The sequence below is a fragment of the Plecotus auritus genome, assembly GCF_963455305.1.
Source record: "Plecotus auritus genome assembly, chromosome: 2".
NCBI classification, from domain to species: domain Eukaryota; kingdom Metazoa; phylum Chordata; class Mammalia; order Chiroptera; family Vespertilionidae; genus Plecotus; species Plecotus auritus.
Genome location: NC_137771.1, coordinates 73714900 through 73731789, shown reverse-complemented (window position 1 = coordinate 73731789; position 16890 = coordinate 73714900). Strand labels below are relative to the sequence as shown.

The following is a 16890-nucleotide window of genomic DNA, read 5'->3' as shown; positions in this document are numbered from 1 at the left end:
CACCTGCCTGTTTGGATGTCCTTCCAGAGAACCCAGGATTTAGAACTGTCTTCAAAGATGATGAAGCAGCTCTGTTTCAATATGTTTATCTGAAATACAGAGGAATACTGGTTTTTAAAATAAAAGACACAGAGTTAAATTTAAATTCAAAATTATTAAACGTTTACTGCAAAAACTGCAAAAGATTTATTAAGGTAACTTGCCTTTTTGATAGTTCCAAGATAAAACAAGCCATCTGACCATCTAGCTAGGACATCCTGACCCTCTTCAAATTTACATGCTGGCTTTTTGACTTTATATCCATCCTGTAAAGACAGCTTGGTCAAGGATGTTGGGGTCTTTTGGTTTCGACGTAAAGGAGACCGCTTGTGGACCAGTGAATTACCTGCCCCTGTAGAGTCTCTGTTTCAGAAAATAAAAGATAGCCATAAGATTAACTTACTGATAGAGCTTATTTTATTCCACTGATATCATATATTAAAATTTTTTATTTATTAAAAACCTTAAATGGAGGTAAAATATAACAACCTCAATGTCACATATACCTTCCAAGAAACAAAGAGGTTTAACACAAAATGATAGCAGTTTCAATATTCATTAAGTGCCTATCCAAGGTGAGGCCACGATTCAGCAACCACTCCAAGATAAATAAAGGCAGCTATCATCAAAATATCAGCTCCAACTTGAAGTGGACAGGTCATGGTCATGAGCAAAAGATGCTTTGAATATCATAATTGTGTTTAGATAAAAAAAAGTTACATGGCACAATGTCACAAGCACTTGATAAAGAACAAAAATGGTTATGCCACATGTAGTTAAAACACACTAACCAGTGACAACTTTGGGGTAGCTGGGTATATTCAACTCATTGGAAGGGTAGTCATGACCTCCCTCTGGAGAATCACTACAGAAATGATCCTTGTTTATTGACAGGAATGTATCAGAATCCATCAAATATACAAAAAGGAAATTTAAAATAAAAATTGGGAACCACCAATTCCACAAAATCACAATCAAATGAGAAGTATGTTATAAGATAATTTACTTTTTTTTTAAAAACAAGACCCCCAAGCCGAAACCGGTTTGGCTCAGTGGATAGAGCGTCGGCCTGCGGACTGAAGGGTCCCGGGTTCGATTCCGGTCAAGGGCATGTACCTTGGTTGCGGGCACATCCCCAAGTGGGAGGTGTGCAGGAGGCAGCTGATCGATGTTTCTCTCTCATCGATGTTTCTAGCTCTCTATCCCTCTCCCTTCCTCTCTGTAAAATATCAATAAAATATATTTTAAAAAAAAACAAAAAAAAAACAAGACCCCCAAGTTAAATATTCTAAAACAATATAATTTATGTATTAGTTATTCCATAAGCAGCATAGCATACCACCATCAATCTTTTTTATTTTTTGGTTAATCCTCACTCAAGATATTTTTTTCCACTGATTTTTCAAGAGAGTGAGAGGGGAAGAGGGAGATAGGCAGGGGGAGAGGGAGAGAGAGAAACATCAATGTGAGAGAGAGACATGGACTGGTGGCCTCCCACATGAGCCCAAACAGGGCCAGAGATCGAAGCTGAAACCCAGGTACTTGCTTGCCCCTGACCGGGAATCAAACCCATGACCATCAGTGTACAGGCTGATGCTCTAACCACTGAACACACTGGCCAGGGCCCACCATCAACCTTCTTAAAGGTAAAGCAGAGTTTATTGTTTCACTTCCTAATTTAGATTATTATTTACTAATTAAACAAACAACATGTAAAACTAGGTAGATAGCAATTCAAAAATAGACAGCATAAAAGTTAAGTAAAAATAAGTGACGAAGAAAAAAAGTTTTAACACCTAAGAATTAGGAATACCTAATTTCAATACCTGCGAATATTCAAATTCTGGAAAATTTTGTCATAAGGTAAAATGTGGATAAACCTTGAAAACATTATGCAAAGCAAAATAAGCCATATGAAAAGGACAAATATTATATAATTCTACATATATGATATAACAAGTAGTAAAATTCATAGAGACAGAGTAGAATGGTGACTGCCAGGGGCTGAAACAAAGGAGGCATGGGGATTTAGTATTTATTTAAAGTGTATAAAGTTTCAGTTTGAAAGGTATACATTTTAAAGATTTGTTATCTACCCAAATTTCCCAAATTTGCTGAAAAATATTAATCTACACATCCAAGAAGCTCAACAAACTCAAAGTAGAATAAATAAAAAGATCTCTATACCCAGACATACCATAGTAAAAATGCTGAAAGAGAAAGAGAAAATCTTAAGAGCAGCAAGAAAATTATTCAGCATCTACAAGGAAACCCCACAATGTAAGTTCTCATCAGAAACAATGAAGGCCAGAAGGCAGTGAGATCACATATTCAAAGTGCTGAAAGAAAAACTGTCAACCAAGAATATTGTATTCAGCAAACCTGTCTTTCAAAAATAAAAGTGAATAAAAATACTCCCATTAAGCAAAAACTGAGAGAATTTGTTGCTAGCAAAGCACCTTACTAGAAATACTAAAGGAAATTCTTAGAATTGGAAGCAAGTAAATTAAAATAAAAATTCAAATACACATAAATACAAGAAAACAAAGAACACTGGTAAAGATAATTAGATATACAGTATAAGTGATATTTCCTCTAATATAAGTATATGAAACAATCCTATATAATAAAACCCTAATATGCAAATCAACCAAACGACAGAATGACCGGTTGTTATGACATGCACTGACCACCAGGGGGAGTGCATCTCAGCCAGAAGCCAGTGGCAGGAGCCTCTCCCGCCTCCACTGCAGGTGGGCGGTAAGGAGTGGGGGATCCCAGACTGCAAGAGGGCACAGGCCAGGCTGAGGGACCCCCCTCTAGTACATACGTAATTTTATTGTTAGGCCTATAACATATAGAAATGTAACATAATTGACAGTAACAGCACAAAGGAGGTAGTGGGAACTAAATTATTTTAAAGAAATGACACCAGCTGGTAACTCCAACCCACAGATACAAATGAAGAAAACCGAAAGTGTTAAATAAGAAAGTAAATATAAGTGAAGTGAGTATGTCACTTTAGGAAATAATCTGCCATATACTGAAGGTACTCATTGTTAAATTAAAAATAAGGCATGTTACAGAGCATTATGCAAAGTATACATACTTTTGAGGTCAAACACTTTTAAAATTAGATAAACTAAAAATCCATAGAACAGCTAAGTCAAATTTTAAAAGGAAGAACAAAAAGAAGACTTGCCCTACCAGACACTGACATATTCCAGAGAAAAACAGTTCCAGAAAAAAGGGAACAGACAATAAAACCAATGCAACAGAATAGGTATCTCCAAAACAGATTCATTTAGCCCTGGCCGGGTAGCTGCCTGAGTTGGTTAGAGCATCATCCCAATATAGCAAGGTTGTGGGTATGATCCCCAATCAGAGCACATACAAGAATCAATCAATGAATGCATAAACAAATGGGACAACAAATCGATAATGATGTGTCTCCTGCCGCCCCTTTCCTTTCCCTGCCCCTCTCTCTTAACCAATTTAAAAAAACAAACCACAGATTCATCTGTGGTAAGTTGATAAATTATGAAACTGATATCACAAATCAGTACAGAAAGGATGTATTATTTAGTAAACAGTATTTGGGAAACTGGCTATCTTAAATAAAGAAGAAATTGTATCCCTAATTTACATTTCTCTCTCTCTCTCTCTCTCTCTCTCTCTCTCTCTCTCTCTCTCTCTCTCTCTCTCTCTCCAGATGGATTAAAGACATAAAAGTAAAATGTAAAACCTGAAATCTATCTTGAAAATGTAGACTACTGTTGTGATCTTGGAAGTGGAGCACACATTCAACATAGAAATAGGTTGCAAATGTGTTGATGAAAACAGAAGCAGAACAAACTTTATAGCACAATTATCATCTAGGCCAGTGATCGGCAAACTCAAAATAGTCAACAGAGCCAAATATCAACAGTACAACGACTGAAATTTCTTTTGAGAGCCCAATTTTTTAAACTTAAACTATATAGGTAGGTACGTTGTTATTAACTTAATTAGGGTACTCCTAAGCTGGCCTTTGCTAAAAACTTAAGGGGCCAAAGAGCCACATGTGGCTCGCGAGCCGCAGTTTGCTGGTCACTGATCTAGGCAAACTGAAAACATGCATATATAACCCCATATATTTTACAAGGACATACAAAATGTATATTAAATATATTCAACTGAGTTTTTAAGACATTTACAATGTAAAATCATGTTGTATTTAGTGGCATACTTTATTAAATTACCACCTTCACCAAATATTCCCCAAGTCAAGAGCGACAGTTTCTTTCGTTTAGTCTAGGGTCGGGGAGTAGAGTCGTTGTAATGAAGTGCAGAGAACAGTGAGGGCGGCAAGCCTTATGGGCAGGATCCTGCTGTGAACCTCTGCCCTCTGCACCCATGGATGATCTTACACTGGCTACATACAAGGTACAAGGTATCAGGTGATGAGGGAATAAGTGTTTTACCTCTGTTATTTGATTGTGTCTTTAGTAAAAAGAACTCAGCTACCAAACTGCCCATTTTTTTTTACACCACAATCCTAATTAGAAACTTGATATTTTATAGGAACTGTCTAATAAGATAGAAATTACATATATGAATTAATGTGAATAAAGTATCTGTGCTCTTGTGTCTTCAAGTATTTTAAGTTATAATTAACTGTCTCCTTGCCTATCAAATTAACATGTAGGAGTTTCTGTTAAAGCTATTTACAGAAAGGGTGGAAACTCCTTGTTAACTGGCATTGTCCTTGATTGCTATATTTTAAGTTAATTCTCTTTGAACCCAATGAAAGTGCATTTTACGAGTAAAAAATAAATATATTCAAGTGGATATGTTAAGGTGATTGGTAGATTAAAGCAGGGAATCTGAGGACTGGGGAAAACTGGACATCTCCTGATCATAGACTTGGGATGATGTACACTTTTTCCAATGTTTCTAAGATCTGGTTCAATATAGCCACTCTTCATAGCACACAATACAGGTGACAGAGTAGCAAGAGTATCAGAATAGCAAGTCAAATCTGCTTTTACTATTTGACAACACACACATACAGACTTTTTTTTTTATCAAGACTGCTATTATCATTAGAGAAGTATTTTCTTCGTCACTGCTACTGATATCCATTGGAAGACGTTGCCTAGACAAAGAAATTCTTCCTTCTTGGTTGATCACTCCCACAATAAATATGACTCTGACTCAAGAACTTGGGGATTAGATGCATTATTCAAATAGTGTTGCTTTTTTTTCTTCCCTAGCCAATCCCCAATTTATTCCTCAAGCTAACTAAGAAATAAAGTACCTGAATATTACTTGTGAGACCATGGACAGTTTATTTCATCTGTCTGAGATAATCTCGGAGGACAACTATCAGGCTAATATTTAAAAACATGAGTTAAGGATTTGACACACTATAATTTCTCAGTAAGAAGGAAAAAAATATCAAAAAATTCAGCTCACTTTCAGGTTAATTATTTTTTCCTTCACAATAGTCAAGGTCCTATCTTCAGGGCCCAAGATTTTTGGTAGGACAGATTCAGCTAGACCTTCCTTCTTCTTCTTTTTTTTTAAAAAAATATATTTTTATTGATTTCAGAGAGATAGGAGCATCAATGATGAGAAAGAATCACTGATCAGCTGCCTCCTGCAACCCCCACTGGAGATGGAGCCAGCAACGCAGGCAGGTGCCTTGACCGGGAATCGAACCCGTGACTTCCTGATTCATAGGTCGATGCTCAACCACTGATCCACACCGGCCCGGACAGACCTTTCTTCTTAAAACTCCTTTCCCTGATTCAGGTCCACCCACCATGTTCAGGTTAGAAGTTCTCTTGGTTTGCTATAGTTCTCCCATCATTATACTTCTCACACTGTGCTCTACTTGCCTACTTACTTATCTTTACATATTCCCCACCCTTTAAACAGTTTGTATTCTGAGAGAGGAAAAGACTGTCCCATTTTGTTTATCATTACTTTCCCAGTACATAGCACTATGCCCAGAATGGAGTAGGAACACAATAATCAATGAATAACTAGCATTTAATTTAATTAAAGACAGAAACTAAGAGTCAAATGCTACTACCTCAACATAGCACCAACCTCCCTAGTAGGAACTTTCATCCCTCTATTATGTTGCTGAGGGGTTCCCTCATCTTCTCTGACAACCCCAATCAGCCATCAAAGATCTACCACAAGCCCATCTCTAGTATAACTGCCACTACCATTGAACTCACAAAATATAATTTGGCAGTAAAAGAAGGAAAGGATGGAAAACCTACTCCCACACACAATGCCACCTCCCACTGGAACACTCCTCTCACTCTGATTTAACCCAATCCACAAAGTCAAAGGACTATGCGATAGCAAATTAAGACCAGCATTACTAAGAGAGAAATGGAAGAAACAAAACCTATTCTGCTATCCAAATCCTCCAAGCATCACAGGTCCTGACCTCATCTCTTAAAAAACAAAAACTACGAGAGAAACCAAGATGGCGGCATAGGTAAGCACTTAAACTGCTGCCTCGCACAACAATTTCAAAACTACAACTAAAAGACAGAACGGACACCATGCAGAACCACAGGAAAGCTGGCTGAGTGAAAATTTTACAACTAGAAGGAAAGAGAAAAGCTCACAGAGAATTGGAGGTACAGCAAAGGGTCTTTGTGCGCGCAGAGAGGAAGGGCGGCTGAGAGCCTGGCTGACTTTCTCTGGCGGAAGGGGGAAGGAAGCCCCCGACCTCACTGAAACCCAGTTCTGACTGCACTGAACCCCAGTTCCGGGTGAGCCCCTGGGGACCCACACTCTTGTGGGGGGAGTCTGGACTCTCGGGCGGAGACTCAGGAGCTGGGGAAGGCAGAAGTCTGAAGGCGCGCGCGTGCCAGTGCGCACAAAGGCTGCAGAGGTTGCCACAGGCTTTCCCTAGTGGAAGGGAGTCAGAGGCTCCTGACTGCACTGAGCCCCAGTTCTGACTGCACTGGACCCCAGTTCCAGGCAAGCCCCTGGGGACCCACGCTCTTGTGGGGTGAGTCTGGACTCTCGGGCGGAGACCCGGGAGCCGGGGAAGGCAGAGGTCTGCGCGTGCGCGCAAGGGCAAGGCTGCCGGGAAGCCAAGACTGTCTGCTCCGCCCTGAGACTCCACCCCATCCAAGCCGAGCACAGAGGCTATTGCAATTTGGCAAGTCTAATCCTATAAGGCTGTCTCCAGCACCGAACTTCTCCCAGCATAGACGCAGCTGATCCTTACAGCCAACTGGCCTAGAGGTCAATTCCTCCCAGTGATACCAACAACAATCAAGACTTAACTACAACAAGGCTGTACACACAGTCCACAAAGGGGTGCACCAAGAGTGTCCACCTCAGGTTAACTGGGGAGGCCGACCCACTGGGCCATATAGGAAACCTAGCACACAAATTTACCCTACCAACTCAGGGAAGCAGTGAAAATGTGGTGTCAAAGAAACAGATCACAAATGAAAGAAATGGAGGAAAACAAACGACTGGATATAGAATTCAAAACCACGGTTATAAGGCTTTTCAAGAATATCCTAGAAAAGGCCGATAAATATAACGAGACCCTCGAAGATATGAAAAAGGACCAACTAGAAATTAAACATACACTGACTGAAATAAAAAATATTATACAGAGACCCAAAAACAGACTAGAGGAACACAAAAATCAAGTCAAAGAATTGAAATACAAAGAAGCAAAAAACACTCAACCGAAAAAGCAAAAAGCAAAAAAAAAATCCAAAAAGTTGAAGAAAGTGTAAAAAGACTCTGGGACAACTTCAAGCGTACCAACATCAGAATTATGGGGGTGCCAGAAGAAGAGAGAGAGCAAGATACTGAAAACCTATTTGAAGAAATAATGACCGAAAACTTCCCCCACCTGGTGAAAGAAATAGACTTACAAGTCCAGGAAGCACACAGAACCCCAAACAAACGGAATCCAAAGAGGACCACACCAAGACACATCATAATTAAAATGCCAAGAGCAAAAGACAAAGAGAGAATATTAAAAGCAGCAAGAGAAAAACAGTTAGTTACCTACAAGGGAGCACCCATACGACTGTCAGCTGATTTCTCAACAGAAACTATGCAGGCCAGACGGGAGTGGCAAGAAATTTTCAATGTGATGAATAGCAAAAAACTACAACCAAGATTACTCTACCAGCAAAGCTATCATTCAGAATTGAAGGGCAGATAAAGAGCTTCACAGATAAGAAAAAGCTGAAGGAGTTCATCACCACCAAACCAGTATTATATGAAACGCTGAAAGGTATTCTTAAAGAAGAGGAAGAAGAAAAAAGTAAAGATAAAAATTATGAACAACAAATACATATCTATCAACAAGTGAACCTAAAAATCAAGTGAATTAAAAACCTGAGGAACAGAATAATCTGGTGAATATAATAGAATCAGGGGCATAGAAAGGGAGTGGACTGATAATTCTCAGGGGGAAAGGGGTATGGGGGGTTCATGAAGAGACTGGACAAAAATCATACACCTATGGATGAGGACAGTGGGGGGGAGGTAAGGGCAGAAGGTGGGGTGGGAACTGGGTGGAGGGGAGCTATGGGGAGGAAAAGGAGAAACAATTGTAATAATCTGAATAAAGATTTATTAAAATAAAAAAAAATTAATTTAAAAAAAAAAAAACTACCATCTTTCCCAGAAATTCTTCCCTTTCCTGGGAAAAGCAGCACATATGTGGGTATGAAGTATATAATGTACACTAACAATTGTGCCATTTTTGGTGGGACCTTTCATATGACCAAATTTATAAGGCCAGAGATTAAAAATGGCAGCAGAGTGAGTGGATACTGCACGGACACACTCGCAGAAACAAACTGGAATTACAACTCAAATACAGAAAAACTTCCTGAATAACCAACGGAAAACTCGCTGGAGAGAACCTTGATACCCAAGAACCGAAAGTGGAGACCACATGGAGGGGGAGAGGTGCGAAAGGGCTGGCTGGGTGCCCACAGACAGCAACTGAAGTTCCGGAGAGATATATCTCAGCTGTGGGGGGTTGCCACTGAGAACTCAGGGATCTAATCTCCAAGCTGGGCCTCCCAGCAGAGAGCTCCAGAACTAGAAGGGTACTCACATAACACCTGTGAAAAGCAGCAGGGTTGCTGTCTGCCAGGGAGCGACAGATGGAAATTCAGGCACCTTCTTAAAGGGGCCAAAATTCCCTGTGGAGCCACCCACCTTGTGCTCCAGCAGAGGGAGGGCAGAGTGGACTGGAGCTGTGTGAGTGGAAGCCAGGATTGGGGACACAGGGGTTAGAGATCGGAAGGCAGTGTAGAAAACACAGATAGTATTTCTGGACTCTCCTATGCTGAGTCATTCCGTCATGCAGTGGAGGACATCTTTCCCACACAGACATTTGCCTTGCCTGGGGGAACAGTTGACCCACACCAAGCATGTCAAACTCGAAGCCAGAAGGCCGCATGCAGCCCACAACGAATATTTTTATGGCCCAGCCAATATAACAGTATGTAAGAAATCTTTTAATAAAAATTTTCCTAACTTAATTTTTACAATATTCAGTTATACATAACTAGAAGCCCGATGCACGAAGATTCGTGCTAGAATGGGCCTTCCTTTCCCTGGCTGCCGGCACCGCCTTTCCATTCCAGCCTAGCCCCGGAGCTGCCTCTTTTCGCTCCGGCCCCACCCAGAGGCCCTGAGATACCAGGGGTAGGGCGGAATGCCTGGGTCATTACCATGGCAATGATGCAAGTGTCCCGCTGCCCCCAGTTGCTTGGTGCCAGTGTATGCAAATTAACCTCCATCTTTGTTGGGTTGCTTTGCATACTCACTCTGATTGGCTGTGGGTGTAGCAGAGGTCAGGTCAATTTACATGTTTGTCTATTATTAGGTAAGATTATTAATAACGAACTACAATGTTCGCTAATGACTGATTACTATAATCGTGTTGCATCCATTTCCCTTACACGCCTTACGCACTGGCGAATTTCTCTCCACTAATACTAGCAGCAAATATTTTAGCAGCCGATTGCCAAATCATTAGTCTTGGACTGGATTGTTTGGTGTGCGCAACAGGAAATATTTCACTTTCAGAGAATAAGAAAAATAGGCTTATTTGCGTTATGCTTATTAATTTGCGTTGTGCAGTTATTCGGTGTCTGGTAAGTTAATGTTCTAATGTTCAAGAAAAAATATTAATTTTTATTAAAATGTTCTATTATTGCCCTAACTGGGTTGTCTCAGTGGATAGAGCATCGGCCTGCGGACTGAAGGGTCCCAGGTTCAATTCTGATCAAGGGCATGTACCTTGGTTGTGGGCACATCCAGGAGGCAGCTGATCGATGTTTCTCTCTAATCGATGTTTCTAACTCTCTATCCCTCTCCCTTCCTCTCTGTAAAAAATCAATAAAATATATATTTTTAAAAAAATGTTTTATTTTGTTAATGATTATTCATTTATTTCAGCCCTTTTTATTCAGCATGTATCTATTGACATAAACCTACATTTCTATGAAAATTAAAGCTTTTGTTTTTTTGCGGCCCATATAAACTTAAACCTTGTTTATTTGGCCGTGTTAGCCTTTGAGTTTGACAAGCTTGACCCACACTACTGGAAAACACCTTGCCCTGAGGCCATTTAAGAGACTAAAAACAACAACCTCCAAGCAGAAGCAACTGCCACACCCTGCTGAAAAAAACTCTCGCCACTCCTGAGGATGATTGCCTGGAGTAATTCAAGAGGAATCTTATCGGTATATAGGCAGAGGTCCTCTCTGGAGGCTTTGAGTCTTTGTCTGATCTAATTCATCAGAAAGAGCATTTGACACTGTCCTGCATAGAGATTGAGAGGCATAGAGGATCTACCTAATAGTCACGAACCCAAACAAGCAGCCAAAATGAAGAGACAAAGAAACAACCCCCAAATGAAAGAACAAAAGAATTTTCCAGAAGAGATAAAGAGATAAGAAATTTATCTGAAACAGAGTTCACAGTAAGGATGACCAAGATGCTCAACAGCATGAGAAAAGATATAGTAACTATGAAAACAGAAATAAAGAATGACATAGCACAAATAAAGAACACATTGAAAGGAATACACAGCAGATTATGGGAAGCTGAGGATCAAATCAATGAATTAGAAGACAGGGTTGAAAAAAAACCACTCAATCAGAGAACCAGAAAGAAAAAAACAGTTAAAAAACAGGACAGGCATAGCCTGTTTGGCTCAGTGGATAGAGTGTTGGCCTGTGGACTGAAGGGTCCCAGGTTCGGTTCCGTTTAAGGGCATATGCCTAGGTTGTGGGCTCAATCCCCAGAGGGGGACGTGCAGGAGGCAGCCCATCGGTGGTTCTCTCTCATCATTGATGTTTCTACCTCTCTTCCTCTCTGAAATCAATCCTATCTAATAAAGAAGGAATGTGCTAATTGACCCTCACACCATCACAAAGATGGAAGCGCTAACACCTATAAGGAGGGAATATGCTAATTGACTGCCATGCCCTCAAAGATGGCGGCACCCATAGCCAATAAGGAGGGAATATATTGACTGCCCTGCCCTCAAAGATAGCAGTGCCCACAGCCAATAAGGAGGGAATATGCTAAATGACTGCCATGCCCTCCAAGATGGTGGCGCCCACAGCTACGAGATGGTGGTGCCCTGTCCCCTCAGCCCCGCCAGGGTGGCAGGCGCGTGGCAAGGCCAGGCCAGCCCCAGGTGGTCCCGGCCGCTCCGCGCACCTGCCTCTGGAGTCCCCCAGTCCCCTCATCCCCCCAGCCGCCCAGGGCCGGCCCGAGGCACGGGCAAGCCTCAGATGTCGGCTGCCTAACTGCCCAGGGCCAGCCCGAGGCGCAGGCAAGCCTCGGGTGGCGGCTGCACAGCTGCCCAGGGCCACCCGAGGCTCAGGTAACCAGGGCCGCCCGAGGCTTGCGCTGCTGGCAGTGGCAGCAGCAGAGGTGTAATGGGGCGTCACCTTCCCCTGATCGCCGGGTCGCCTCCCGCCCCTGAGGGCTCCCGGACTGTGAGAGGGGACAGGCCAGACTGAGGAACGCCCCCTCCAGTGCATGAATTTTAATGCACTGGGCCTCTAGTTAAAATATATATTTAAAAAAAAACACCAAAAGAAAAACCACAGGAGGACACTTCTTCATTGCAGGCGCTGGAGTCGCCATCTTAGATGGCAGGAGTAAGATGAGAAGGAGTGTGAGACGGGAAGGGTTCCCTGCCACTCTCCTTGGGCCCCAAAGAGGGCCAGCTGGCCGGGCTTTGGGGCGTGTGCCCTGAGGCGGGGAGCACGAGTGTGATTTTGAGGGACCTGTCCCCTGGGCTTGGGATGCACCGAATGTGACCGCCTCCCTCTCCCTAATCCAGCGTCGGGAGGAAGAGCGGGCCAGATGCTGCCACCAGACAGACCACGGACACGGAGGCAGCCTGGCTCCTTCAAGTTTAAGTATTGTGTAAGTTGCATCAATGGAGCACATACAGGGGGCCTAGAAGACGATCAGCAACGGTTTTGGATTCAAAGATGCAATGTTTGATGGCCCCACCTGCATTTCCCAATAATTCAGCAGTTTGGCTATCAGTGCTGAGCATCAGATGATAGCAAATTTATGGACTCTTCTAAGACAAGCAATACTATCGTGTTATCTTGCCAAACAAGCAAAGAACGGTGGTCAATGTATGAAATGGAATGAGTTTGCATGACTGCCTTATGAAAAGCACTCAAGGTGAGGGGCCTGCAACCAGAATGCTGCACAGTGTTCAGACTTCTCCACAAACACAAACACAGCATTAGAATGGAATACTGATGCTGCCTCCTTGATTGCAGAAGAACTTCAAGTAGACTTGCTGGATCACGTTCCTCTCAGAAGACCTTCCTGAAGCTTGCCTTCTGTGACATGTGTCAGAAGTTCCTACTAAATGGATTTCAATGTCAGACTTGTGGCTACAAATTTCACGAGCATCGTAGCACAAAGTATCTACTATATGTGTGGACTAGAGTAATGTCAGACAACTCTTATTGTTTCCAAATTCCACTATCACCATTAGTCCCAGCACTGCCTTCTTTGACAATGTATTGGATGCGAGAGTTTGTTTTCCAGATGCCTGCTAGTTCCCAGCACAGATACTCCACACCCCATACCTTTACATTCAACACCTCCAGCCCCTCCTCTGAAGGTTCCCTCTCCTAGAAGCAGAGGTCGACATCCCCACCTAATGTTCACATGGTCAGCACTACCCTACCTGTGGACAGCAGGATGATTGAGGATGCAATCCGAAGTCACAGTGAACCAGCCTCACCTTCAGCCTTGTTCAGCATCCCCAGCAATATGAGCACAATGGGCTGATCACAGCCCAAACCCTTGTGCCAGCACAGAGAGAGAGCAGGCACCAGGATCTGGGACCCAGGAGAAAACAAAATTAGGCCTCTTGGACAGAGAGATTCAAGTTATTACTGGGAAACAGAAGCCAGTGAAGTGATGCTCTCCACTCGGACTGGGTCAGGCTCCTTTGGAACTGTTTATAAGGACAAGTGGCATGGAGATGTTGCAGTAAAGATCCTGAAGGTTATTGACCCCATGCCAGAGCAGTTTCAGGCCTTCAGGAATGAGGTGGCTGTCTTGCGCAAAACACATGAACATCCTGCTCTTTATGGGATACATGACGAAGGACAACCTGGCGATTGTGACCCAATGGTGTGAGGGCAACAGTCTCTACAAACACGTGCATGTCTAAGAGACCAAGTTCCAGATGCTCCAGTTGATTAACATTGTCCGGCAGACAGCTCAGGGAATGGACTACTTGCATGCAAAGAACATCATCCACAGAGACATGAAATCCAACAATATATTTCTCCATGAAGGCCTGATGGTGAAAATTGGTGATTTTGGTTTGGCAACAGTGAAGTTGCGTTGGGAGTGGTTCTCAGCAGGTTGAACAACCCACCGGCTCTATCCTGTAGATGGCCCAAGAGGTGATCCGAATGCAGGCTAATAACCCGTTCAGCTTACAGTCTGACGTCCACTCCTATGGCATTGTGCTGTATGAGCTCATGACAGGGGAGCTACCTTACTCCCATATCAACAACCGAGATAAGATCATTTTCATGGTGGGTCAAGGGTATGCCTCCCCAGACCTTAGTAAACTATACAAGAACTGCCCCAAAGCAATGAAGCGGCTTGTAGCTGACTGTGTGAAGAAGGTTAAGGAACAGAGGTATTTTTGTCCCCCAGATCCTCTCTTCCATTGAGCTGCTCAAACACTCTCTACTGAAAGTCAACTGGAGCGCTTCTGAGCCATCCCTGAATCAGGCAGCCCACACCAAGGATATCAATGCCTGCACACTGACCATGTCCCCTAGACCAGGTGTCACCAACCAGTGGTCCGTGGACCACTGGTGGTCTATGAGGTCCAAAAGATTGGCAACCGCTGCCTAGACTGCCTGTCTTCTAGTTTACTTTGCACCTATAGTCAGGCCATCAGGGGAGGAAGAGAAGTCAGCAGGCATCATCTTTCTGCTCCCTTTCTATGGGAGCAGAGAGGCTGTTTTCAGAGAAGCTGCTGCTAAGGACCTTCTACTCACAGGGCTTACTTCATGTTACCTTCTTTTCTACCCTTTCTGGTCCTGGGAGAAGGAAGCCATTTACAATGCTGGTTTCTCCTGCTCCCTACCTGCATCATCCATGCTCATGAGCTGAGCCTTCTCTAGATTCACCAGTGGCTGCTGATGGCAATATGATCTGGGAACCCGGCCATTGGCTAGACAAGTATTTTTAGGGCAAGAAAAAGCACTTGGAGGGAAAATGAAGGTAGGCAAACCAGCAATGATGGGGTAACATGTGTATTTTGAGTATCAGCTCCTATGAAGAATGCTTATCACAGGAAGGACTTTTTCTTGAGATAGTGGTGAATAGTGTGGCACCAAACAGGTAGTTTTGCACATAATGCACCAAACAGCCAGGACTATCAAGACCATGGCTGCCTAAAGGAGTGCTTTGGTACTATGGAACTTGAGTTTGGGAACCCTTCCTTTTTTCATGGAGGTCTCCAGTGCACTGGGATAGTTTTCCAGAAGAGGTGCCTGGCCTACCCTTCCAAGTCTCAGCTCTGTCAGGGAGCAGTCTTCCATCATGCTGAATTTTGTCTTCTAGGAGTTGCCTCTATGGGGTGGGGCCATTGACCAGCCTTGTCTCTCAACAGTCATGTCACGTGTATGTAAGGAAGCCATGAATACAAATTTTCTTGATTTTGTTTTTATTGCACCTGACAAAATACAGTTATCTGATGGTTCCTCAATTATGTTATTTTAATAAAATAAATGTAAACAACAACAACACACACACAAAAACAGGAGGATAACTTAAGGGAGCAGTGGGACAACATGAAACATAACAATATTCGAATAGCAGGTGAGCCAGAAGAGGCAGAAAGGGAGAAAGGGATAGAGAATGTGTTTGAAGAAATAATGGCAGAAAAGTTTCCTAACTTGGTAAAGGAAAAAGTCACACAAGTTCAGGAGGCACAGAGAACCCCAAGCAAGAAGAACCCAAACAGGTCCACGCCCAGACACATCATAATTAAAATGCCAAAAATTAAAGACAAAGAGAAAATCTTAATGGCAGCAAGAGAAAACTGTTACCTACAAAGGAGCTCCCATAAGGCTGACACCTGATTTCTCATCAGAAACTCTACAGGTCAGAGGAAATGGCATGAAGTACTCAAGGTAATGGAAAGCAAGGATCTAAACCCAAGATTACCATATCCAGCAAGGCTATCATTCAAAATAGATGGTCAAATACAAATAAAGAGCTTCCCAGAGAAAAAAAAGGCTAAAAGAGTACATCACCACCAAGCCAGCATTATAAGAAATGTAAAGGGACTGCTGTAATGAGAAGAAGAAACAGAGAGAGACCTAGGCATACAGAATTAAAATGGCAATAAATAAGTACCTATCAATAATAACTCTAAATGTCAATGGACTGAATGCTCCAATCAAAAGGCTGAATGGATACAAAAACATGACCTAACTATCCTAATATATAAAAAGCCAGGGGTCTGAACACCCTGCTGACTTCACTTGATAGATCTTCCAGACAAAAACTTAAGAAGGAACAGTGACTCTAAAAGACACACTGGATCAGATGAATTTAATTGACATTTACAGAACATTTCGCCCCAAAGCAGCAGGATATACATTCTTCTCAAGTGCACCTGGATCATTCGCAAAGAGAGACCACATGTGAGGACACAAAACAAGTCTATAAGTTCAAGAAGATCAAAATCATATCAACCATCCTCTCAGATCACAGTGGAATGAAATTAGAAATCAACTACAGTAAAAACACCTCAAAACGTTCAAACACATGAAGGCTAAATAGCATGTTATTAAACAATGAATGGGTTACCAACGAGATCAATAAAGAAATAAAAAACTTCCTGGAAACAAATGACAACCAGCACTCAACAACCCAAAATCTCTGGGACACAGCAAAAGCAGTCAGGAGAGAGAAGTTCATAGCATTACAGGCGTACCTCAAAAAGCAAAAATCAACAATAAACTATTTAACCCTACAACTTAGAAGACATTGTTTCTTTCCTGAGCGCCTCCCCCCACCCCCCGACATTAAGTCAGCAGACAGAGGCCATATCAACCTGGCTATCACTGTTCCTCCTGCCCTGGTGATTCCCTGAGATCCTGCCCCACCCAACTTGCTGGTCCACCAAAGCTGTTTCAAGTGGCTTTTCCATTTGAATAGACTCTCTTGGTTCATGTAGTGGACTTTCTTAAAATCTCTCAAACAAGTAGCATCTGGCCCCAGCATCCCTCAAATCTCTCACTAAGTGGCCCCAGACCC

The 16890-nt window shown here is 42.5% G+C and overlaps 1 protein-coding gene and 1 pseudogene across 4 annotated transcripts in view; one reads left to right on the top strand and one right to left on the bottom strand.

Annotated features, from left to right (window-relative positions):
- MTF2 (metal response element binding transcription factor 2) overlaps positions 1 to 16890 on the bottom strand; it is an 80246-nt gene that overhangs the window by 33692 nt on the left and 29664 nt on the right. For 2 of the 3 annotated variants that reach the window (XM_080655659.1, XM_080655661.1), the window contains exons 2-3: positions 204 to 402; positions 8 to 89 (exon numbers count right to left, since the gene is read on the bottom strand). In XM_080655659.1, coding sequence (XP_080511785.1) covers positions 8 to 89; positions 204 to 402 — 281 coding nt within the window. The remainder of the gene's footprint in view (positions 1 to 7; positions 90 to 203; positions 403 to 16890) is intronic. The other variant, XM_080655660.1, reaches the window with a different exon arrangement.
- Positions 12506 to 14472, top strand: LOC308242587 (RAF proto-oncogene serine/threonine-protein kinase-like; annotated as a pseudogene). Its single transcript has one exon. The product of its transcript is annotated as an RAF proto-oncogene serine/threonine-protein kinase-like (transcript).